A 26165-nucleotide genomic window follows, 5' to 3' on the forward strand; every position below is an offset into this window, starting at 1 on the left:
TGAGAACAAAACTACTTAGGAGCACGCCCAGATGATGCAGGGACCATGCTGTCAATGGATGGTCCGCTGACTGATGACCTAACAGAACTCCTGCTGCTGCTCTACACTCCAAAAAGAAGACAAACTCTGTAGCATCACATCAGTCTTTATTGTCAGTATCTCAAATCATGTTATTACATATTATTTTTCACAATGATAAAAGCAGTGAGCAGAAGGTCCACAGTATGAAACGGTGGGTGGAACAGCTGGAACGGGGCTGCTGTAGTGCAGATGAGCAAACCAGTAGTGTTGTCTGCAGCTCACATGCATCTGATTCAACTTTCATCACACGTGAGGTTTGTTAATGAAATGTGAGACATTTGTTTGGTGCATAACTTTAGCAGAGAGCTGTCTCCCCACCTGCAGTCAAAGTTGGCAATAAGAAGGATTCAGATTTTCAACTTTCAGTAACTCGTCTTGATAAAAGTAGACGGTCACGCTCTGACGAGGCCATCGCAGCTGTGTTTTTATGTCTCTGGTTCACTATTGTTACCATTAGCATGGACACATGACTCAGACCATCACATTTATAATCTCCGAAAGACTGACGTTTTATCATTATTATTATTTTAACATAGGGCTGTAAAACTGTAGTGCTACGTATGGATGTTTCCTGCAAACCCATCATTTCCTCATCTTAATGATTAATAGTAACAGATAGATGGCTGTTACAAGGACAGAAGCAGGTGAGTAAAGACTGAGCCTGAAAACTGCTTTGCTTTTCAATTACTGACTGATTAGGTTTCAGCTCACAGGTACTTTGGTCGCTTCAGTACGAGATGTCCGTTTGGCTTAAACACGCTGCTGCACACGTGCAGACAGCAGCAGCTGTGAGGAAACACGGCTCTTTGGTGAATCTGCACAACAACATCGGGCTGATGTAGCAAACATGCCTGCCACAGGCTCATCGTCATCATCACCATCATGAGCCGTGTCTGTTGTTGTCTACTATCACTTCTATACAATTCAGAACTTACTAAAACTACTGCATCACTAATGACTAATAAACATCAGAATTTCATTATAAACTTTAAATATTAAAGTAGAAATCAATATCAATGTACCATTTATTACAAATTAAACTTCAACTTTGTTGTTGTGGCAAAATCACTGAGCAGGATTTTCTGAGGCACTAACTGATCGTCCCTGCTTTGTGTGAAAACGCCTCCTGCTGCCAAATCCACGAGTTACCGAAGGACACCTGAGGGCATCCTGTCACCTGACAGGAGCCAGCTGCTAGCTATGGCCGTCACTGTAGGAAACATGCAGCACAACAACGACACAAACCAGAGAACCTTTGCCAATCACACGGTTGTTGCATGTGTGTGTGTGTGTGTGTGGATTACAGTGCTGGTTTTAGTAATGTTGGAATGGTGAGACTGGGATTCAGCAGTTTGCTGTCAGAGGAGGAGAGACAGAAAGCAGATGGACAGTGGTTTCAAGTCCTCGTACATCTGAAGGTTTTGCTGGAGAGAGCGGTGTGTGTCGTGTGCGGGTTGGGGGTGGGGGCGGCGTCGACCTTTGAACTCCACATTTTAAGCAACGTCTTCCTGGCCTCCGCTGGACTCTGCTCTCTGTGACACCAGGAACGACTCCCACACCGCCAGACACTGAAATAAAGACGGACAATATTAATATTCCTACGAGTAGCAGCCGCGTGAACACTGGGTGGAGAATAAAACTTTGTTTTCAGTGCACATGGAACGGCAGCTCGTACTAACAGTCCTTCCATCCACGAGGCCTTCAAAGTCAGCTTCATCATTATTGGTGGAAAATTGACAAAAAGCGTGAACGTAGAAACTATAACTCAACATATTCATTGCCACTTTGACATCAACTATAAAAATTGGTCGATGTGGATTTTTAATGTTTACATGTCACATTCTAAGACCACATAAATGTGTTTTTGTAAGCCCACCACAGGAGGCAGAGATGGACAGAGGGACTGATCATCGAGTAATCACCAAGATAATCTTTAGTTATGTCCTTCAACATACTGAAAACAGATTTAAGATATCACATTTGACCTCTGACCTCAAGTCACACCTGCCTTTGTTTCAATTTGACCCCAGAGTGTGTCCCATCTTTAAACACAGTCAAGAGAGAGAGAATGAGAAGAAACACTCAAGCTCGTCATCCATGACCTGCTCCTACATCATGTTTGTGAAATCAAAGTAAACCTCTGTTGTTGGTTCTTGGCAGCCCCGTCACACCGAACAGTGTGATCGCACACCGTCTGAGGGTGATGAAGGCCCTCATCATCTCATCAGTGCAGTCCCTGTGTGTGTGTGTGTGTGTGTGTGTGCGCACGGGGTTTGCAGCGGATTCGACACAGCGAATCCCCCCTCTGTGACATACCCCCTCCTAGGACTGGGCGATATATCGAGTTTTTAAAAATATCGATATATTTTTATACGAGATGTGACAATATCGTTTATATCGATATAGTCTATGTTACGTTATAATTATACTTGTGGAGTCGCAGGTTTGCCTCTTTCGTCCACTTTTGTCTCTACGCTGCGTTACTCGGCCTCGCCTCTCTCCTTCACTGAACACTGAACTCCCCCTCCTCCATCGCTTCACCTGCAGGCAGCGACAGGACGGACACGGCAGATATCAAAGAGGAGCTGCTCGGTAAAAAGCAAACATTTGGAGATTACTATTTTAGTGCTGCAGCGTTACTCTCGTTAAAATGGCGTTAACACCATAACTGTATTAACGCGGCAAATCTCCGTTAACGAGTTACCGCAGATCGCCCCGTGCGTGGGGCTGCATGGCATCAATGCGTTAGCGGTTACCTCGTTAACGTGTTGACACCGTGCAGCTAGCACTACTAGTATTTTCACCATTTACAACCGCGCCATAAAGTGCAAAATGAAGAGTGTGTGAAACTGTGTGCTGTATCCCAGACCGCGAAGTCTCCAGCCTCCTGCCTCGAAACAAACTACTTACAAAACTCGTATACCGTATTTTTCAGACTATAACCTCACACTAAAATCCTTTCATTTTCTCAAAAATCAACAGTGTGCCTTATGTATGAATTCTGGTTGTGCTTACTGACCACGAACCGATTTTATGTGGTACACGGCGCTCAGCAATCTGTCAGAAATGTTTTAGTACGACTTTGGTAAGCTACGGAGCTGCACCGCTTGATGGATTGTCGGAGCATTACGGCTACCGTAGTCTGGAGCCTCGCGGAGTGATACGTACTGTGCTTCAACGTAATATTACCGTATTGTGTGTGTATAAGGACCATAAATGGCACCTGTTCAGAGACACGGTTACAAAGATGATTTCAAACTCCAGGCTGTCAGTCACGCAGTAGAAGTTGGGAACAGAGCAGCTGTGAAATCTGTCTTTGTTATTATGCTCAGCGTCTGTTAGTTTACATTTTGACTGCACAATTGTGAGCTCTTTGTTATGCACAAAAACAACATTGTTTTATTTTATTTATGGAGCATTATTATTTAATAAATGCTCATAATTTACTTTTGAGTAATTTTTTCATGTACATCTACGCTGTATGTTAATAAAAGTGCCTGTGTGACATCTGGGACACAGCTGTGACTAAACTCTCTTTTTGTTCTTACTTTATGACTTTAAAAAATATCGAGATATATATCGTATATCGCCATCCAGGTAAAGAACATCGAGATATGAATTTTAGGCCATATCGCCCAGCCCTCCCCCCTAAAAAAAGCAGTTATCTTGTTAGCAAGAAGCCATGAAACCACAAAGTGAAAATGCCAAGCACACACCATCACGAACAGACACACTCAAACGCCCGTGTGAGATCTCAGGGTCAGCGCACAGAAAGTTTATGCGAGGCAGAGTCAGAGCCTCACGACAGCGCAGCACGGCGTCGCCTCAGACAAACTCCGTCATGACAACCAATCCTAACAGACTGCTGCTGCTTCCTGCTCGAGCACAGAGCACTTTCTACTTCCACACACATCATCTTGTCCACGCGTGCACACACATGTCGGGTATTCATAGCTTGTGGGGACATCTAATTGGCATAACGCTTTCCCTCGCCACTTACCCTTTAACCTTTAACCTAACCATAACCCAACTGTGACCCTGACACTAAAACCACATTTTGAGTGTGAAGAATGGGACGAGAGGACAGTGCACAGTCAGAAACACAGCCCTGACTCAACTCTGAGCTCATTAGGAAAACCTGATCAGCTGACAGCTCTCCTCCACACTCATTGGTGCTCAGCAGGTGACCAGAATCAGGACAAACACACAGAGATGGGCAGGTGTGTTGGTCCTCTTGTAGCACAAAAACGTATAATTCTTTAAAACATAGACAGAAAAGTACCAGAACTCAGAGCGGGGTGGCATTCAGCTGGTGTCAGGAACAAATGTGGGGCCAGCTGGTGAGCCGTCATCACCCTGCTGCCCCCCTACTCACTCTCCACCCGCTCACACAGATGCTCGTGTCTCACCAGCCTGTTCATCACCACTGGAAGCAGGAATTAGACATATCCCTCAGTGTAATCCCACCTCCGCTGTGAACCATTTGTTACGCTTACTGCAGCCCTCATACATGCCCCGCAGACACTCGACCACCCGCAGCTTCCTCACCAAAGCTCCTCTCTCACCTCTGTGTGCAACCTTTGACCTCTCTACTTAGTACACTTCTGCCAGATTCTTCTCATTTCTCCCATCATGCATCCTGTCCAGATGCCTGGTGAGTGCAGAGAGAGAGGATGCCCAATAAGATAATCTACTTAGAAACCAAACTGTCATCTCAATATCTCCATGCATTTGTTCATCAGGTCACATGGTCACCCCCTCCTTCACTGTGCACACTTCACCCAACTAATCGCTTGCACTTGCTCAATTTGTACTTCCACAGAAACCACTCAGGATTCAGGGTGTTATTTTTTTTAAAATATTATATTATTTTTATGTATATACATTTTTTTATGGTGATCTGTGCAGAGTACGTCTGGACATCCCGAAGTCAAAATGGGTCAATGGGTAGCGGACAAGTAGAGGAAGACGGCCGTAGTGACAAACACAGCGATACCGAGTGACAGCAACATCAGGAAGACGAGACGCTGCAGCAGTACCGAAGGCTCAGAGATGATATTTCTATTTACAGCAGCCCTTCTCCAGCACACTGTTGCTATGAGGTAACCATAGAAATGGGCTCTGCCATCCAGAATGAAGGCAGAGCTCCTCATAACTGTGTATCACAATGACAATCAGTGCATCATTAATAAGACTATAACTTTAACTGGTTAGTTACATTCTTAGTGTGACTACGTAACTTCTGACTCTGATGAATAGATCATGAATGAACGTGTTCTCTTGCCAGTCCTGCTTCACATATGACTGAGTGGACTCGATGCCTTAAAGGATCACATCGACTGTTTTTGACTTGATGTAGCAACACCACCCCTTCTTTCCTTGATCTCTCCATCCTCACTCATTTACTTCCATCTATTTCTGAGTCCTGCCTGCATCGCTCTTAGCTGCTATCAAATCCTCCCAGGTGGAGGTTTCTTATTAGATTCTTATAGCCTCTCTGGGCTCCAGACCAATAAATCATTCACAGCCCCCATGGCCACACTGGCCCACGTATGCACCTGAATAACAATATGTGCACACAGCCTCTGTGATCGCGCAGATGGAAACTGACACCCCAGAGCACACAGTGTGCAAACACTAAGCTCTTTAAACGTCGCTGTGTAGAGTTCCACTAAAGTCACGAATGAGCCAGTGAAAGGATCCCAGCTCAGGAAGCTCAGGCCTGCCCATTTATCCCACTGCAACTCTGATCACTGTGTGTCCACTGATGCCCTCACTCGGGCTATTCTCCCGTCCTGTAAAGAATGGCTCTCATTACTTTCTCAACACCTTCCCCGTGCTGCGGTTCCTCAAGACAACACAAACTGCTCTCACAGCAAACCAAACCGTGCACAGCTATTACACAGCGGAGTTTGTGCTCGCAGTGATGTAGCACTTCTGCTGAAGAGGCCTCTGATGTGGAATAAATATAGAAAACAAGGCCAATGAGACGTGTGAGCCAAAGAGGCAAACACTGTCCAAACTGTGGACGCACTAATTGGATTTATGACTTTTGGCTTTTTCTCTGCTCACTGTTTCTGACTGCAAAACAACTTCCAATAACTTGGCTCCTTCCCTATTGGATTATACCCACACAGAGACGGGCATGCCGTGGCCAAGGCATGTCTGTTTCTCTCCTCTGAAAGATCAGAACAAAGTGAGCATTAGCTTTAGTAGATCACAGGAGGCAGTTACAGCTGGGTGAATCCTTTCCCCGATCAGCTGCATTGTCTATGATAGGATCAGACATTAGGACTTTTTAAACAGAGACCTGATCCAGACTTCCTGGTTCCACTGGATTCTGAAAAAGGACTTTTTTCCAGGCTCACACACACGTCAGCTCTCTTTATACTGGGCCTCCCAGTACTCGGGTCTACTTTCTTATAAGGTGTAATGATCATAAAGCACGATACGAGGTGCTGCACATGGTTCATTATTGAAGAAGATGATAACTGGTTTCAGATGCCTTTGTTATTAGTTTCTGACACTGTCCATGAAACACTTCTCGAATGTAACTTAACTGAGTAAACAAGAGAAAACATTAGACAAACTGACCAGTCTGAAACTCCGATGTTAAAAAACTAGCTACCAGGAGCATCCCAAGCCTCCTTCCTCTGTTCAGAGGATGCACCAAACACCTTATTGGCAGTTTCTCTCAGCACATCATCTGGTTACTCTTCCCGACCACCCCGAGCTGAACTCTGTTCAACATTCTTCCTTCTTCAGCTTCCATCATTTAGTCACCGGCTCTACCTTCATACTTCTATCTCCCTCCCTGTTCTTGAAGTGTTCACTGTAGATATTTCACAAAATCCACTATCATGTCTCCTTCTGCATTTCTCTCTTCAGCACCTCCTCATCACCTCTGTTTAATTCACTGAAGTCTACTCCAAACTCCAGTCTTGACCCCTCTTCAAGACACTCTCCTCCACTTTATCCAACTTTTCCAGAATTCCCCTTTCTCTTCCCGCTGACCTCCAACCTGTGGAGCATACGCACTGACAGCGTTCAACACCAACACTCTGATTTCCATCTTCAGACTCATGATCCTGTCTGAGCCTTTCTTCACTTCCACATCTGTTTTGTTGGAGTGTCTTTACAATTTAAAGCAGCTTGATGCGACTGCTGTTGTGACTGGGCTTCAGACCAGGAGGGCGGGACAGGTCATCCCAGTCCAGAATCCAGCCCGGTATCTGATCCAGGACCAGTACGGTCCGCTCAGCAGCGCACACGGCGCTCTAAAGCAGTAAGACCAGTCCAGCCTTTGTTCCACTGCTCAGTGGAGCCGAGAAGAATCCACAGAAGAGATGTGTTACGTTGACGAGTGGGAGAAGTTTCATCTCCAAAGCTGTGAGAGAGGTGGAGTCAGTGTTCTACCTGCAGGATGTGGCACCATGAAGTCAAAGAGCTGACGTAAGCACAAGGCGGGCTGCAGGCAGAGCTGCTGCCCTCTGCTGGAGCACAGAGGAGCTGGGGGCGTGTCTGGGTGGAGACTGCAGGGCTACAACCAACTGAGTGAGTGCTGTAAGAGCTTTCTGCTCCACCAGCGTCTCTGCTTCAGCCATCTGCAATAATATCTCAGTGCTCTTCACTCAGTTTCCACGAGCATGCACTCAGTCAGCATGTACTCTTGGACATGCACAACACACATTTTAATGACGCCTGATGTGAAAATGAATTGAATGGAAGTCTGTCATCAGTACAGTCAGAGTGTCATGTAGGTACAAATGGACTCTGAGCTGCTGAGCACACACTTCAACAACAGCAGCTCAGGCTGCGCTCACACTCACCTGAACAGCACACAACCTTCTTCAATACAAACCAAAGTCAGGTGAGATGAAAGGTGTCTCTGCGTGCTGCGTCTAAGCTTCTCAGGTGAGCTCACCTTCTCGTAGTACTCCACGTTCTTCTCTGCAGCAGAGATGAAGGCTGATCTGAGGTCAGTCTTCATGCTGTGCTGCCAGCGGACCCAGTCTCCCTTCAGGCTGTTGTTGGCCTGCTCCATCCGATCTGCCAGGACATCCACCTCCTCCTGAAGCTGCCGCCAAACACACGTTATGCTTATTGACATATTATTGTTCATTATGGAAACATGACGTCCTGATGTATCCCTGTGCTCCTCCCACAGCACGCCTCTGTGCTAACACAACAGGCAGTGCATTCACTGGTTCAATACAGCACCTACTACACTTACCTATACAGGTACATGTATCTGTACACAGGAACATGTACCTGTGTACGTGTGTACGTGTGTGCATGTATGCAATTGTGTGAAGCTGTTTATTCCACACCTATTTTCACCTGGCAAAGCATTTACACAAACACACACACACACATCAGTGTAGAAGATAAAGCAGTTACAGCACAACTTCATGTCACTGTGAAATGATATTTAGGTGTGTTACTGTGGGAGCAGAGTGCATGCTGGGAGTTTTCCTGCCACAGACACTCACCTCATCACTCTCAGTGAAGCACATGAAAGCCAGAGGTCAGTGTGTGCACTTCACTTAGATAACAGTGCCCCCTCCTGGCCACAATACGTACGCACACACACACACACACACACACACACACACACACACACACACACACACACACACAGCCTGTGGAATACGTGACTCATAAAGTCGAGCATTTCTTCCCATCAAAGGTGACGTTCTAGAAGGAAGTTTAATGTGCGATGTCTGAGGAGCCTCTCGTCTTATTGGTCAGTGTAGTCAGCTGACACAGACTCACACACAGACTGCGTGCTGTGTCCAGCAGCTCAGTCACATGTGACTACAGATTCCACTAACCAATCAGATCACTTCTCAGCGCTGCATCTATATGATGGGTTCAAACACCAATGCTCCAAAGCTGCTTGGTGTCAGACACTTTTAGTGGTTTTGGGTTCACAGTAGACAAATAAAGAGCATAACAGGATTCACTTTCAAAATAAAAGACCTAAAGGATGTGAGAGGTAAGGGCTGGTTGCTCAAGCCTCTGTTTTGACCTCACTGCTTAAATTCAAGCACTTTAAAGCCTGCCGGTGCTGGTTGAGCAAATTATTAGTGGGTGTACAGGAGGTTCTGATTTCCATGGTGATGAAGAGCCAGCTCCTGCAGCATCCTGTGTGACTGAAGGGAGGTGAAGGAGCAGGCTGTTAGATCACATGTGGACCAGTCTGAGCTCAGTGGACGAAGGAATCACAACCTGCAGCTCTGAGGTTCTCACCTGCAACTGTAAATGAGTGGAGTTCCACTTCCACTGAGGCCGTCAGTGGAAGTGGGTTAATGAATGTAAGAGCAATAACAACGTATGGTGAAAGCCCAACAACCTCACAGCAGGATGAGCTGCAGTTTAAAACAACTACAGTGTTTAAAGAGTCTCCTTCAATAAGAACATTCATAACTGCATTAAGACAAAATATCACTCGAGGCCTCATTTTCCCGCAGAAGAAACTATGAGGCCAATAAAACTGCAAAGAAGCTCAGAGGGAGTTTGGATTTACTCAACAAACTGCACAGTAATGTAGTGAGCTCGGCTGTATCGCAGCTGCTGCCCAGTCGCTCACAGCATTTGGCTGTCAGCTAACTAAGTGATGAAATTTGGTCATAATGACGCAGGCTTCAGGTCAAATGTAAAGCAGCTACATGGAGGAAGCACAGCCAGTGGGTCAGCAGCTGAGTCAGGACCAGATGTGCTGACAGATGTGAAGATCAGTGCTAGCCCGCACAAGCTGGACTCCTTCTGACGTCCTCTTTGATTGCCATGAAGAAACATTTAGGACACTTTCCCACAGACTGTTCTGTGCTTCCTGTTGAGAACAACAAATGTTTGGAAGTGAGCTGAACAGCGTGATTAGACCTGATCTCCAATGATCTGATCAAATCTTTCTCTTCAACGCACAACACCAGTATGTCCACACACACACACACTCACACAGCATGTTTGTGTGGGTGCTTATGTGGTCTGAGAGTCGATGTGATGTGTACTTTAAAGTGTGTACTTGGAGGTAACACTGCTACACAACACTGGCTGTTTGGAATTACATGGACACATTCTGCACGTATAACTTGATTGTCTGAATTTGTGGGCGGTGCCAACTTTACGAGCAATCTGTCCCGCTCTCCGTCTTCCTCACCTTCATCGCCCATTACACCAGTAGACCCCAGCAGAGACTGTATAGTCACATGACTACCACGCCTTCTGTGACAGAGGCACCGTTTGTTACACTATGCTGTGAGAAAACAGGCAGCACTGCTGCCCAGTGAGGAGTGAGACAGAGCAGAGAGCAACACAAGCACGACTGACAGCAGCCGCAGAGACCTGCCGGGTCCACGCCCACAGAGCAGCGAGACCCGTTTCCTTCCCAGTAACGCCGCCGCCTTCTACAGCAACACCTTGAAGCTGAATGAAAGCATGTCTTTCAGCCTTCCTCTGACATTCACTTCTCATTAGTGCAGGTCTGTTATAGGCATTAGCGGCTGATACACAGCAGAACCTGGAGGGCTGGATTAAATCAGAGCTCACACAAAGCAAGAGCACAACGGCGGTCTGTGGGGGAAGCACAGCTTCTTAATTAACATCTAACAGATGGGACTGCATGTTGGCCTGATGAGGGGGACAGACACCTGCAGGTCTCACACACACACACACACACACACACACACAAAGATGCCTTTCTTCTCGGGTCTTTACGTCCTGACATTACGAAGCGAAGCGTCATCTGAGAAGGAATTTTGCTCCTGCCACGATCAGCTGTCAGTGCGCAGCAGGAAGTAATATCAGCAGCTTTTATTCACTCTCAGCTCAGCACAGACCTCCAGCCTACAAGCAGAGATATTTAGATAATCCTCCCCGGGAGCCCTCTCCTCCTTCCCGATATGAGGTGAGGGCAGCCCTGTGAGAGAGGCCCACTGCACACCTCACTTTATTACAGCTAATCTCAGAGATGACTGCAGGACGGCCAAACGCACGGCTGGCTCAGACACGTGCAGGGGAGGAGGAAAGTGTGTGCGTGCTTTTTTATCAGCATGTGTGGATCAAATTAAACTTACTGCTTCCTGCTCTGCTTTCCTGGTCAGCAGAGCCTCGTTCTTGGCTTCAAACTCTGCCTGGATGTTGTCTCTCCGTCTCATCACAGCCTGCCACAAACCACCAGAGACCTGCTGTCAGTGCACATGCTGTGACGTTTTCACTCACACACTCAGGTGACACAAAGAATGTGACATTTGCAAATACACACATGGCATCACAGAGCAGCACTTTGTTCTTGTCTCCATATTCTCTGTCACACACGTGCTTTCCCAGAGCTGGATGAACAAGGTTAAGTTGTTAGGTTAAAGGTCACACTGCTGCATGCTCCCTTTCCACAGTGAATCTCAGATGTTACCTGTGGAGTCACAGCCAGTATCTGCTCCACACACTGTGCTGTGTCTGTTCTACTGTTAGTGGCAGGAGTGTCACCTCCATGCTACATGCTAAGGCCCACTAACACTGCACTTTTAAAGAGAAACACAATGAGGAGAAGCTGCTGCACAGGGTTCCCCCGAGCCCCTGAATGAGCGCACAGCGCTTCGAGTGTTCGGTGTTCAACTTTGACATCACACCTTGTCTTACCGCTGCTCTGCATCAAGCCCCACCTGCAGAGCACCATCACAGGTGAAGCGTGCTCATGCCTCACCTTCAGCGTTTCAGCGCAGAGGACATACTCGTGCAGGGCAGGGACCAGGACCTCAGACAGATGCTGGACGTGCTCTTCTGCTTCCTTACTGCACTCCACCACACAGCTGGCCACGCCCTTCAACGGCTCCGTCAGCTCCTCCTCCAACTCCCCCCACCGGGCGTAGGTGGGGCTGTACTGCTTCAACTCGTCCACATACTCTGGAAGCACAGAGGAAAACACAAAGACTCATTTTCAGACCCGGCGGTGCTGTTAGCTACACAGAAGCAGGTCACAGGAAGTGTTGCAAAGAATTAAAGGGTGAGACACTCTGAACACATCACATGTGAGTGGCTGGTGTCTGTACTGACACGGAGTGGGTAACGTGTTAGGAGAGGAGGGTGCCAAATGGAAAAGAGGGCTGAATCCAACTCCGACAGTCTGAAGATCAAAGTGAGAAAACGATGTGGCAAAATGCTGCTCGGTAGTTTGGATGCCCACAGACGCCTGTAGTGCTTATTATAACTTACCTCACTAACCCACTGACATCCTTTTTCTCTCTAACATACACACATTTACACTCAGACAGTAACTTGGGTTAGCGTGCTGCCCAAGGATATCTGGCACACACACTGGAGCAGAATCATGAGGGAAAACCCTCATGAAGTTTCTCATTGTGTGGTTAGAGGCATTGACACCGGTGGCCTGCAGGAGGTCATTTGTAGCTCTGGCACTGCTCGTCCTGCCACAGAGGAGCCCTGCAGATGGGACCAGATCACTACACCAGTTTACCTGGCTTGATGCCATACCTTGACTACTACTAATAACAATACATTTTATTTGAGGGCGCCTTTTTAAAACCCAAGGTCACCTTACAAAGAAAAAGACTTCAATAAAACAGTAGATTAAAATAGTTTCTAATAAATTAAAATACAAAAAAAAACAGCAAAATACAACCACAAACAACAAATTGCAAAAAACAAAACACGATTTGACAGCAAGTAAAATCTGTATTAAAGCGAGTAAGCCAGTTTAAACAAGCAGGTTTCGACAGTAAAAAGTGTCTGAACACAGTGTGAGAAATAGAGTTTTTCACTTGGACCGAAAACATGTATTACCCACAATTCACCTACACAGCTGATCAGTGATACCATGGATACTGGTGACACTGTAACAGAAGAACAAAGTGTGGAACAATATGTGCACATGAATATATTGTATACAGAGATAATGTACCCTCAATAAGAAGAACTCTCCTCCAAAGAAGACTCGTATTGTCATGTGCAGTCATGGCTCAGCCATCTCTCCATCAGTGACCACAGAGACATCGCTCATTGGGTCAACATGAGGGGAGGAGCTGTGCTGGGTTGTAAAGCAGCTTGCAGCTGTATGCAGGCTAAAGCAGCTTAAACTGTGTGCACTATATGAGATGTACAGAGGGTGCCAGGAAGCATCTGAGTCTGACTCCTCTGATATGGAGGAATAAGAGCCATGTCCTTCTGGGAGGAGAGCCTGGAGCTCACTAAGCTTGGATTGGGAATACCTCTGAACAGACAGACGGATACCTCTTTGTTCCTTGACGATCCTCTGGGTGACTTTGTCCATGCAGCACATCTTGTTACTGAAGTCGTCCACGTACTCCTGCATCACAGCGAACTCCTCAGGCCGGCTTCTGAGGCCTCGGACCGAATTGGCCACCGCTCTCACCGTCTCCCCCATCCTGCTCAAGAAGCCCGGTCCCTGTTTCCTGTGAGGTGCCAGATCCTGGAGGAGCCATTCAGAGGGTCAAAATACCACAGAGTCACAATTCAATTCATTCTAAAACCAGAAGTGTGTGTGTGTGTGTGGTGTGCATCCGTGCGTCAGACACACACCTGTGCAGTGAGGAAGACTTGGAAGTGCTGGCTGTAGGACAGGATGGGATGCTCGGATATCTTGTTGAGGAAGCGGTGCAGGGCTCTCCTCCTCGTCTCAATGAAGTCGTCGTTGAAGCGCTCCACCATGCCTTTCATAACAAACTTCTCTGGGAGGGGCTGGAGGCAGAAACAATAGAAGTGTGACAGACGGCGATATCAGACCGGAAGCTGTTCCACGTCACCCCATTTACACAAGTTTGTCCATAAGAGTGCAGAAGAGGGCGAGACGCATTAGACTCTTCGTAGCCGTCTATTTTCATTGGTCAATTCTAGCAGAGCAGCTTTGCATGAGTTGTGAGCAGCAGGTGGGTGGGGCTACACGCCTGAGGCGACCACATGAGAGATATCCTCTCTATGACAAACACACCTAAGAGTATCTCTGTCCTGGCAGAGCAGCAACCTAACCAACACACACATACAGAGCTGGAAATGAGGACGGTGGCTTTGCTTGAACTTCAGACCTCAACAATCTTTCATGTTCCAACAGCACAAAAAACACAGAAAGGGAAGCTCAGAAATGGTCCTGCAGTCTGTGACTGTGAATGAATGAACTGATGCATGCACATGCCTCGCAGTAGTGTGCAGCAGCCTACAGCTGTGCAGAGCAGTGACCTGGTGAGCTGATACGTACGTGGACGATTAGTGTGGGGTGCTTTTCTTCTAGTTTGCTACGGAGCCACACAAAATCCTGGTAGCGTCGCCGTACCTCGTACTCACTGGAGTCAAAGTCACTCCGAGTGGTCTGGAGAGAGAGAGACACATGAGTACAGACAGTATCAGTTAACACACATATATACAGACATTTACACTACTGCTCAAAGGTTTTTGAACATGCCAATTCTTTACTGCAATTCAAGTTGTTCAAGTCCAACAAATTACTTGAAATGGTAAGTGGTGAACTGACAGAAGTTAAAAAAAGGTCAACTGAAAAATAATGTACATTTCAGAATTATACAAAATGGCTTTTTTCAGGGAACACAACATGGGTTTAAATGTGTTCTGCAGCAATGGAGGCTGATCCAGCCTTGAAAGCTTCTGCTACTAATTCCTGGAGGAGGAAGTGTGATGGTCTGGAGCTGTTTGCTGGATCCAGGGTCGGTGACTTGTACAGAGTGAGAGGCTCACTGAACCAAAACAGCTACACAGCGTTCTGCAGCACCATGCAGGACCCTCTGGTATGAGCCTAGTTGGTCAGACGTTCATCCTACAGCAGGATAATGAGCCAAAACATAAATCCAAGCTGTGTCAGAACTACCTCAGGAACAAAGAACAAGATGGTGAGCTTGAAACATGGAGGTCCAGCACAGCCTCCAGACTTAAACCCCATCGAGCTGGTTTGGGATGAACTGGACAGAAGAGTGAAAGCAAAGCAGCCTACAGGTGCCACATTTATGGGAACTTCTGCTACAGATATGGGAGAAGATTTGATTTCTATCGTAGAAAGAAGCCACGACTGTGTTCAGCTGTTATACCTGCAAAGGTGGCTACTGATGAGTCAAAAGCTTAGAATACATTTTGGTCTATAAACTGATTCCATGATTTCTTTTTGAACTCCAATTGCTTATTCATACCATGCTTTCATTTCACAGTGCAATCAGACATCAAACTGCATCATACAAACCACCGAGGTTTTCACAAGTGGCAGTACTGTCACAGTAAGGATCTTTCTGTGGTCAACACTTTGAAAACACCCCACACCTATAACTGTGTGCGCCACACATGGGCCAACTCTTCATACTCTTCATCTTGAACTGTTTTCAGTCCCGTTCCCTCACATAGATCAAATGCAGCACCTGTGCAGTCTGCCTTTACAAACTGTTCACACTACAGAGACTAAATGCTTTTAATGGCATAAAGCATCCAAACAGCACTGCTGTGTGTGAGACACCATGTGACCACCACCTCACCCTGGTCACCACTCTGTACAAGATGAACGTCTCGATCGCCGTCACTTGGCTCTCTGGGTGGTCGACGGTGACGAAGATGTCCTTAGTGTTGGCATCCTCTTTGCCCTCATCATCGTCCTCCAGTCTGTACTGGTTGACCATGGAGCTGGGAGAGTTGGGTAAGGGGCTTCCATCTGGCAGGGAAGTATTCTGGAGCACAGAGAAAGTGCAGTGGATATTAACAGCAAACACAGCCTCGCTCACTTTATATGTCAGCAACACATCAGTGTGAGCTGTGTGTGCACTCCTGTCAGCTTTGGAAACACAGTCAATGAATTCAGGAGGAGAGATTTTGTTCTTCACCAAAGCATCTGAAGTTTTTAACTGGCGAACATGTTTATGTTGAATGTTGTTATAGAAGGAAGACTTTGCTTGATGGTGAAAGGCTTAATGAATGTTTGTAGAAAGTAAACAAATGCATCAATTTATGCAGTTTCTGAAGAAACAGGGCTGTGCGATGTGACCAAAATCTCCGATCCTGATGTAAACATTTCTCATCCCGATAACCATATAGATCACAAACCTGTGCTTTTTCTGTAAAATCAGTGAATCTCGGGAAACTCGACCTGTGTGACGCGTTTTCAGCTGGGCGTCGTGTACCTGGAGTGGAGTGTGGAAACTTTGTATTTTTAGTTGTTTCTTTGTGAGTATTTATTACACGGCGTGCTGCGGGGACAAGCCTGCTCCAACCTTTGAGTCTAAGGTTTACTTTCTCTTTCACGTGATTCTTGCGTAGGTGGTAGAAGAGGTCTGTGTTCGAGTCTGAGGTGGGGCCGGTTTGTGCCATCATTTGTACAATAGTACAGTTTTCCGGTCCGTGTCAGACTTTTCAGAACCAAATCGTGTCCATGCTGCAGAGCTACCTGGTTCTGCCTCATCTTCGCTGGACAGGCTGGTAGGGCTGTTCAATATAACGATATATATCTGATGACGATATGAAAACGTCTATCGTTTCGTATTACGCTATCGTTTGTTTCGTGGTGTCACAAAATAAACCGTTTACAGCAATAATTTTTCATGGTTCTGACGCTCACTGTGGTGGCTGTATTCATTTCTTAAAGTTCTCTCTTTCTCTTATATTTAAAATAACCACACTACGCACGGACAGGCGACTGTTCTTACACGTTGTCGTTAGCAACAACTATGGTAAACCCAGCTTGTGGCTCCGTCCGCTTGTTTCTTTTCCAAATAAACCTTTCACAATAAAGCTGTTGAGATTTTTCAAAATAAACTGAAATGATGACCAGTCCAAACAAATCGAGGACCTTACTCCTAAACGAGGGGCTGCCTCTGCAGCACGGACACGGGTTGGTTCTGCAAAGTCTGACACAGACCAGAAAACTGTACTCTGCAAATTATGCAGCACGCTAGAGCAGGGCGATATGACCAGAAATATTTATCACGATATACATTTGAAAATTTGCGATAACGATATAACTGACGATATAATTGACACTAGACAAAATACTTTACAACTCCACAACTTTATTAGTGTAAAAATCCCCATCAATGTATTTTCACTTAAACAAGCAGCTGTTTTTTATGTGCATTAAAGTTATATAAAAATGTAACAGTGCAAATGCAAATTCCTTGCTGACAGTTTAACCAAAAGGCATTTCCAGTGGAAACTGGCCGACATATCCTCAGCATAACCATGTATAATATCCACAAAACTTAAAAAGAGGTTATACACACACAATACGGTAATATTACGTTGAAGCACAGTACGTATCACTCCGCGAGGCTCCTGCCTACGATAGCCGTAATGCTCCGACAGTCCATCAAGCTGTGCGGGTTCGTAGCTTAGCAAAGTCGCACTACAACATTTGACAGATTTTCGAGCGCCGTGTAGCACATAAAATTGTTTCGAGGTCAGTAAACACAACCAGAATTCATACATAAGGCACACGGGATTATAAGGGGCACTGTCAATTTTCAGAAAAATCAAAGGATTGATTTTAAGTGTGCCGTATTTTCCCAAAAACACGGTAATAACGACGGCCCGCTAGCATGCTCTACCAAAAATAGTGCTTTGTTGTGTATCTGACGGATGAAAGCTAAACCAGTTCCACACCACTGAAGCTGCAGCATTTTTACAAACCAGTTCTGGTTCATCCGTTTCACTCAACGATCCGCTTTCGCCCTCCTCATTCTCCGTCGCCGCCATGCTTTTTCCGCCATGTGCGTATGAAAACAAAGGCACGGCGCATGCGCGTTTTACCCATATTCTATCGCCATATTTCATTTTCTTATCGTTGCCCAACATCATACCGGTGTTACTGTGAACGGTATGATATGGCCCAGCCGTACAGCACGCTGTGTAATAAATACAAAGACAATAGCAGCTGTTACAACTTATGCCTAAAAATGTACAGTTTCATGCATCGGTCAAAACACTCTGAAAGCTGAAAACACTTCACGCAGGTCGAGCTGCCCGAGATTCACAGAATTCACAGAAAATGTAAAGTTTTGTTGATATATATCGTTGTTCGGACGATAAATGTCTTATATCGAGAGTTTGGTCATATCACACTGCCCTACAGTATTCTCTGCGCCCCATGAAAACAGTAAACAGTGGATTTTGCGACACCACAAAACAAACGATTGTGTATAATTTGAAACGACAGATGTTTTCATTTGGTCACACAATGCAATACAATTTTATTTATATAGCACGTTTAGAACCAGGGGGTACACCAAAGTGCTTCACAGTGAGGAATAAACAGTAAATGATTACACTGAACTAGTGCTGGGCGATATGACGATATATATCGTGTGGACGATAGAAAAGTGTCTATCGTGCCATTTGTCTTCTATCGTTTCTATCGTTTCTAACCCTAAATTTATAAATTATTACATAAAATATATCATTAACCCTTTACAACCGGTCGGAGCAGGCACACTCCGTTTTCCCTAACTATTTTTAAACCCCTGTAGAACTGGAACCACGTAAGCTAGCGCAATAATTGTTTTTGCATATGAAACCGTAGGAGTTGTACTTACATCTTATTCCATTAGCTTGCCCTAGGTCACGGTTTCCTTCCACATATAGCTTTGCAAAAATTGCATAAAAAGCGCTTCCAGCAACAAAAACATAATATTCCAGACTTGCAGTAACAAAAACATAATATTCCAGAAACACGCTTTGCCGATCCGATCAGCTGTTCATAACACTTCCTACGTTGGAATATAAGTCAGCGCGAACTATCGCATGTCCGCCATTACCTGTCCGAAACCGGAAGTGACGTCATTTTCGCGGAAAATTTAGTTTTTTACCTTCAAAGCCTATGTTGGTGTTTTTAAAAGTCATGTTTGACTTTATGCTTTTCTGTATCGTTTCTGGGATGCTTAGAAGTCAAATTAGTGTATCTCAAACATAAAACTATGAAGACACTCAAAACAAATTTCTCGTGGTTGGAAACTATTTTGTGCAACTTTTTTGTATTTACAGTTTTGAGGGATAAGCCTCTTAAATTTCTCTAACTAGAAATATATCTAAAAAACAAAACAAAAACGATTTTCAATTTTTTTGTAGTTTATTGCACTTTTTTTGCAATTTATGTAGTTACTATGGACTTAATGCATACATATGATTAAAATTTGGGCTATAACGGTTGTATTGATGTATAGCAACTTGAAATGTTCCCACAAATGGCACTACAGCATGTAAAATGTAAAGATAAGCTCTGGCGGACTTGGTTCTATGGTAGGTCTTAAAAGGTTAAATAGCCTGTGCAAATATATTAGTGTTGTCTTCTCACTATACATGCTCTTAACTTTATGCAAGAGAAAATAAAGTATAAAAAAATGATATTTTTCGCAAAGAAACTCTGTCTTGTGGTTTTGCGACATGGTGCTGCTTTACGTGCACCCGGATTTGCGACATGATTTACGGTAACTCTAAACAAACACTGCACCCTCTCCACTCGCTGTTTACAAACTGCATACTTTCCAGATGACCACAGGTCAGGTGGTATATCGTGATATATATCGTTATCGTGATATAAAAGAATTCATATCGTGATAAATATTTTTTCCATATCGCCCAGCACTACACTGAACAGTAAGTCATTAAAACAAGGTAAAATAGAGAAAGAAACAAAAGCATTAGTAAGTAGGGATAGGGAGAAATCATGATTATCCAGAGAAATGAGTAACGATACAGCAATTAATGAGCGGTGAGAATTAGCGAGTCGGAGAAGCCAGGTTGAATAGGTACGTTTTCAAGCGTGCTTTAAAGGATTGAATGGAGTCAGAGGCACGAATGGTAGCAGGAAGACTATTCCAGAGGTTTGGTGCTACAGAGGCAAAGGCAAGATCACCCCTAGTCTTCAGACGGTGCCTGGGCTGGGCCAGAAGATCGTAAAGAACCTCTGGGAGTATAGAGACTGAGGAGGTCGGTGAGATAGTCAGGGGCAAGGTTGTTTAGGCATTTTTAAGTAAGCAGCAGAACTTTAAAATCAATACGAAATTTAATAGGCAGCCAATGTAAGTCAGAGAGCACTGGAGTAATAGAGGCAAACTTTCTAGCTCCAGTTAGGAGACAAGCCGCAGCATTCTGAACCAGCTGTAATCATTGGAGGTGAGCGAGTTGGAGTCCACAGTAGAGCGAGTTACAATAATCTAATCTGGAGGTCACAAAGGCATGTATCAGTTTTTCAAGATCTTTGTGAGGTATTAGACGTTTGACCTTGGAAATTTGGCACAATTGGAAGAAGCCAGATTTAATCACTGAGGAAACCTGTTTATCCAGCTTAAATGAACTATCCAGGCAAACACCTAGATTACTTACAGTATCTGTAAGAAAGAGAGCAAAGGGAGCAAATCGGGCAGCTAGCTGGTCTCGTGGAGTGTGACTATCAAACACCATAATCTCAGTTTTCTTCTCATTTAAAATGAGAGGATTGGCTGACAGCCACTCTGTGACCTCTTTCAAGCAGTCAGACAAACGATTCAATGAAGCTGGCAGGTCACCAGACAACTGGAAATAGATTTGAATGTTGTCAGCATAACAGTGGTAGGAGAGCTGATATTTGTCAAAGATAGAACCCAGGGGCAGCATGTACAAGGCAAACAGTAGAGGGCCCAGCACAGACCCCTGTGGTACTCCACAACAAAGAGGGGCAGCGGCGGACGAGTAGCAACCAATCATGACAGAGAAAGTCCTACCCGAGAGGTAGAAACCAATTAAGGGCAGAATCTGTGATGCCTATAACATGTTCCAGTCTCTCTAAAAGAAGTTTATGGTCTACCATATCAAAAGCAGAGAACAGATCCAATAAAATTAAAATGGCCTGAGTCAGTAATTCGTCATGTCACACAGGCCTATGAATAAAACAAAGGAACAAAAGGATCTACTGCTGGAGTCGAGGTCCTGTGTTGGATATCGAGTGTTTTAGCGTCCTTGGCCTTGTGCGTCTGAACAACTCAAACACACATTTTATTTGTTGTTATCCATCACCCATCCTCACTCATAGTTTCTATTGAATTTGTCAGACTTTATCTGATTTAGTGCTCAGCTAAAATAAAAGAATTATTGTGGGTGAATTTAATATCCACACAGACACAAGGACTAAAAACTGAATACTGATCATTTCTTATCTCAATTTACAATGTTTTACACTTCATTACAGTAGATGTCTTGGTGAGATCTCTGTACCCAAATTTAAGAATATAACTTGTCCACCCACTAAAGTCTGTTCCTACAGAAGAGAGCTCTCTCCACAGATCTGTCTTCACAAATACAATTTTAACCATGAGAGAAAAAAATCTTCCTCCAAACCTGCTCAAAGAAGTCGTACCATGAATGAATGCTTTCATCTTAAACATGATGGCTCGGGCCTTTAAGGTGGCAGCATTGTTAATTTCTTTCTTCAAAAACCATTTTTCCTGATGAAAATGAGCCTGAAAATGAGATAACTAAATAAATAACAATGCACAGGACAATAACTGTGATGAAATGTACTGACGCTTAATCAATGAATAAAAAGGAGATGAAAATATTCTGGAGAGATGAGATCCTACCAGAACTAATTAAGTTGTGTAAAAAGACAGGACGAATTTGGAAGTGATCCAATCAGAAGTAACCTTGTTGTGCAGCAAAGTTAGGAACACACGGTCCTGACAAACAGGACGGGGCTCCCATCGAGCTCCCCCACATGACAAAATGTCAAACTCGAGAGGAAGAGAAGGACAAACAGAGAGTCTGTAAACTGTGGAGCACCTCTAACCAGTAAGAATACAAACTTTTACACTTTATATTTTTAGTCAACAACACAGTTTAACACGAAGCATGAAGCTGCCACACAGAGTTTATAGCTGCTGATGATTTTCAACCTTTGTCCCTCGTTGGGCTTTTACATTCATAACACTCAGTTACATAAAACCATTATATGCTACAATTACAAAACTACAAAGAAGTTGACACACACGCTATCACAGTGTGTGTGTGTGTGTGTGGCTGTGCACTGCCTCCAGCATCAGCTCATTTGGACAGTTGGTCAAATGAGTTGATGCTGCTTCAAAGTTCCCAGTGATCCACAGCTAAAGCTAATAAAAAACATACGACTCAAGGCTCGCAAAATTTCAAAATCCCTGGTAGCCCTTCGGGCAGCACTCTTCAGTTTTTGGTAGCCCAAAATAAATTTAAGTAGCCCGACAAAAAAAAAAAAAAAAGAGGACAATTTTTTGATTGATGTTTTGTTTCCTTTACAATATCATACATTAATGTATAATATTGTAAAGGAAACAAAACACCAACCAAAAATAGTTAAAACACAAATTACAGCAACTGTATAAAAATTACAATCATTAACTCAAATATTTGGTTCTAATTGAACAGAAACTTCTATGAACTTGTAAGAACTGCGTAGAACATGAATCAGTCTGTGTCAGATCCTGAATCTGACATTTCCACTGAAATCACGGGTAAGAGGCGAGTGGAACCAAGATCTAGGACATTTGCTTTTTGTTTGCAAAGACTGCTACATTTTGCCAATGGTAGTTCACTCTTTGCAACATAGCACGCTGTTCTAAACAGCTTTTTCAGGACTTCTTGTTGTGCTTGGTTTATTTTTAGTATGTTTTTTGCAATAGGTGTTTGTTCTGGGAAAAATACTGCAGACTGAGCAATAATGCATTTCTTGCATTTCTCATGGGTTCTGATGGGGTCTTTCTTAAAATGACTGGTCCCAGTAACAAAGGCGCTTGTCGACTCAGAAATCGAGGGAAACTCATAACACACCCGGCAGAACATCATGTTATTTAGCTCGTCATATTCCAGCCACATAAATTCTTTTGTCCATCAAACCAAAAAAGCTATGCTTTCTTTTTGCCTCATAGTCTGATTTGTCATAACTTTTCCGTTTTGTGGTAGGCTTTTCTTTGGCTGTCCCGTCTTCACCCTGACCTGTCTTATTTGGCTCTGCAGAACTATTTGGCGTAAATCCATCTGCTTTTACACACGTACTTACATAACGGTCAGCGATTCTCTGCGCAATCAACCTCTATGACATGTTTAAGCTTGCTGTGGGAGATTTCACTTGTCATGTTTGAATAGTAAGCTAACAATTGATAAGACGATGGCAGAGGAATTCATGCGCAATTAATCTGTCACTCACCAATCAGTGCTGCCGCTCTCTATACACAGTGTGTGCGATCACAAAGTGAAAGCAAAAAACAAGCGCAAAGTCAAACGCAATTTCAATATGTCACATATTGAAAGTGGCTCATCGATGCCAATGACATAATTACCCAGCTACATTTGTGAAAGAATGTTAAAGCATTGAAACATATTTTTCCTTCCTATGACAGCTCGATGGGCAGGGCTGAGATGGATTTTGGTAGCCCTTCGCTAGCCCCGGGACGTTGGGGCTAGCGAAGGTCAGTAAATTCGGAAGGTCAGTAAATTGAACTCCAGCTCTTAAAGTCCAAGTGTAGGAGTGTCCTCAGGTAAGACACCCCGATTGCCCCCGAGTGTGCCATGTATGTGACCGGGTGAATGAGCGGGATGGTAGACACTATTTCAGAAGAAGTCCTTGTTCTGTCAGTGGAGAGGAAGGACCCTGCAGCTTGTGGTTCCTGTACCAACAAGTCAAGCTCAGCGAGCTGCACACCACAACCACCACTTCTGCCATCAACACCGTGGACGGGGATGAAGACCTCACTGACCACTTGTTAGCTACCGCTTCCTAGTGCTGGACTTGAGCCCTCTGTCCTTCAGAGTCTCCTTAATTCTCAGCTCAGATTCAGTAAGAAGGTGGAGACACTCGTCAAAGATTTTGGTCCACGTTGACAACGTCACATAGCTGCTGCACATCCACGACTCAAATGTCTGTTCCACCACAATTTAAAAATCCTCTGTTGGACTGAGGTTTAGAGACTGTGCCGGTCATCATCCGGGTATAATCAACTCATCGCAATATTCAAGGAACCAGTTTGAGGAGATCTGAGCTTTGTGATATTGTCTTGCTGGAAGCAGCCATCAGAAGACGGCACACTGTGGTCATAAAGGGATGGACGTGGTCAGCGACAACACTCGGGGTCTGTGGCTTTTAATTTATGCTTATTCAGTAGAAAATAACCCCTGCACCACTACCCCACCACCAGCAGCTGTCATACTGTTTACACCACCTGAACCCCTGGTCCCAAAAATCAGCACATACTGCGCCTTCTTCAGCCTCAGCTCACTGCAGGTTTCTCCAACCTTATAAAGGCTGAAGCTGAACAACAACAGAAACTAGCACCACTGCCTAACGATGACCCATGAGGTCAGTTTCATCATCGTTTATATGTAAATCACAATCAGCGGTGTTGGGCGATGGCCATCTTACAATGACACAAGCTGTTTAAATAAAAACACCAGTACATCATATATATATATATATATATATATAAAACCAATAACCATGATACCTAATATATGCCTTATATAACAGTAGAGCTGATGACCAACTCCATCAGTTTAACTCTCAGCATTCTCGTCCATCAAGGCTCAAACTGTTTGTGGTAAACAGGAACGTTACAATGTAGCAAATCAGAAGAGAAACTGCAGGAAAGCAGAACATACACGAAGAGAAAGGAGCTTCAGACTGATAACAACCATGAGTTATGAAGATCATCCTGTAATCAGAACATTAACAATGTTTGCAAACACTGTTACGTCAAGAGTTTGTCTCAACCAAAACGTAAAGTTAATATTCTCAATATTACTACATTACTCTGGTATTTTCAATGTAGTAACATATTTAAGTAGCATAGCAGTGCTACACCCAGATGAGCAGTAATCATTCAATCATTTTTATCTTATTGATGAGTAATAAGAAATATTTAAAATAGAAAAATTAGAGTCATTTAAAATAAACTTATGATTGCTTTCAGATATTAAAACTGCAGCGTTTTAATGTGTTACTGCAAACATCTGTCAACAAACCTCTATGCCACATTACAATGAAAGCTTTTAAATGCAACAATACATCAATAATCACAAGTCCAGAAATTTTACATAAAGTAAGGTCTACATTGGAGAGGCGGGTTCAAGTATGAGGTAGAAAGAGTTGGGACACAGATGTGCTGTCTTTTTGTCCGTGTGTGTGTGTGTGTGTGTGAGCCTTCACAGCAGTAAGTGATGGCTGCGGTGATGAAAAGTGAACACATCAGCAGTGTAAAGTTTGCTCTGTGCTGGGATGTCTTTGTGCTGCTGAAAACAGATGTGACACTGACACGTTCATAATAATAACTTCACAGCCCCGGGTCAGTGTCTCAGAGTTTTACTGGCACATGAGCATTTTTATTAGCCTGCAGGAAAAAAGCTCTTAACCCTTGTGTTGTCCTCGGGTCATTTTTGACCCGAAAAGAAATCTTTTGCCATCACAAATGTTTTTTTTCTATTCATCAAACGGTCTGAAAATAACAGGAGTTATTCAGTACTATGCTATGCATGATTGGAATAAGTTTTAAGTAATTTGGTTTATTTATGAGGTTTTTATTGGATTTACTAACACCTGTTGTCCTCAGGGGTCAAAAATGACCCCAAAGTACAAAGTGTTGCAAAGGGCCGTATTTTCACATCATACTGCTTTTAAACATCTTTGATCTTGGATCATTGATGTGTGGGGTCAAGCACTGGTCATAACAACCACAACAACAACAAAACAGGCAGCACAATGAGGAGGCAGGTGCTCTACATTCAGTTCAATTCAATTTTTTTATACAGCGCCAAATCACAACAACAGTCGCATCAAGGTGCTTTATATTGTAAGGTAGACCCTACAATAATACATACACAGAAAGTATGAAAAAAGTAATTTTTTTTACCATGTTGTGGAAAATAATGAGCAGTAGAACAATGCACATATTGTCCTCTAATATAATGAGGAGCAAGAATCAACAATTAGGTGGATCCAGGATTAGAAGATAATGAAAAAAGATTGAACCAACAACCATCCAATTAGCAGATGACCTGCTCTACAGCCAACTCAATGACAAACAAGGAGGGACAACAACAGATGAAGAAAAATGGATCGAATGCAGCTGTAGGCA

At 44.1% G+C, this 26165-nt stretch overlaps 1 protein-coding gene across 2 annotated transcripts in view; it reads right to left on the reverse strand.

The window, feature by feature from the left end:
* Positions 1-137: 137 nt before the first annotated feature.
* The window catches only part of LOC134619377 (sorting nexin-7-like), a 41763-nt gene continuing 15735 nt past the window's right edge, over positions 138-26165 (reverse strand). Inside the window, exons 1-9 of one of the 2 annotated variants that reach the window (XM_063465188.1) lie at positions 16150-16205; positions 15588-15776; positions 14312-14422; positions 13639-13797; positions 13330-13528; positions 11786-11985; positions 11160-11246; positions 8006-8158; positions 138-1649 (exon numbers count right to left, since the gene is read on the reverse strand). In XM_063465188.1, coding sequence (XP_063321258.1) covers positions 1575-1649; positions 8006-8158; positions 11160-11246; positions 11786-11985; positions 13330-13528; positions 13639-13797; positions 14312-14422; positions 15588-15728 — 1125 coding nt within the window. In that variant the 5' untranslated portion in view covers positions 15729-15776; positions 16150-16205 and the 3' untranslated portion in view covers positions 138-1574. Of the gene's footprint in view, positions 1650-8005; positions 8159-11159; positions 11247-11785; positions 11986-13329; positions 13529-13638; positions 13798-14311; positions 14423-15587; positions 15777-16149; positions 16206-26165 lie in introns of those variants that run through there. The other variant, XM_063465187.1, reaches the window with a different exon arrangement.

The sequence above is a fragment of the Pelmatolapia mariae genome, linkage group LG20, assembly GCF_036321145.2.
Source record: "Pelmatolapia mariae isolate MD_Pm_ZW linkage group LG20, Pm_UMD_F_2, whole genome shotgun sequence".
NCBI lineage: Eukaryota > Metazoa > Chordata > Actinopteri > Cichliformes > Cichlidae > Pelmatolapia > Pelmatolapia mariae.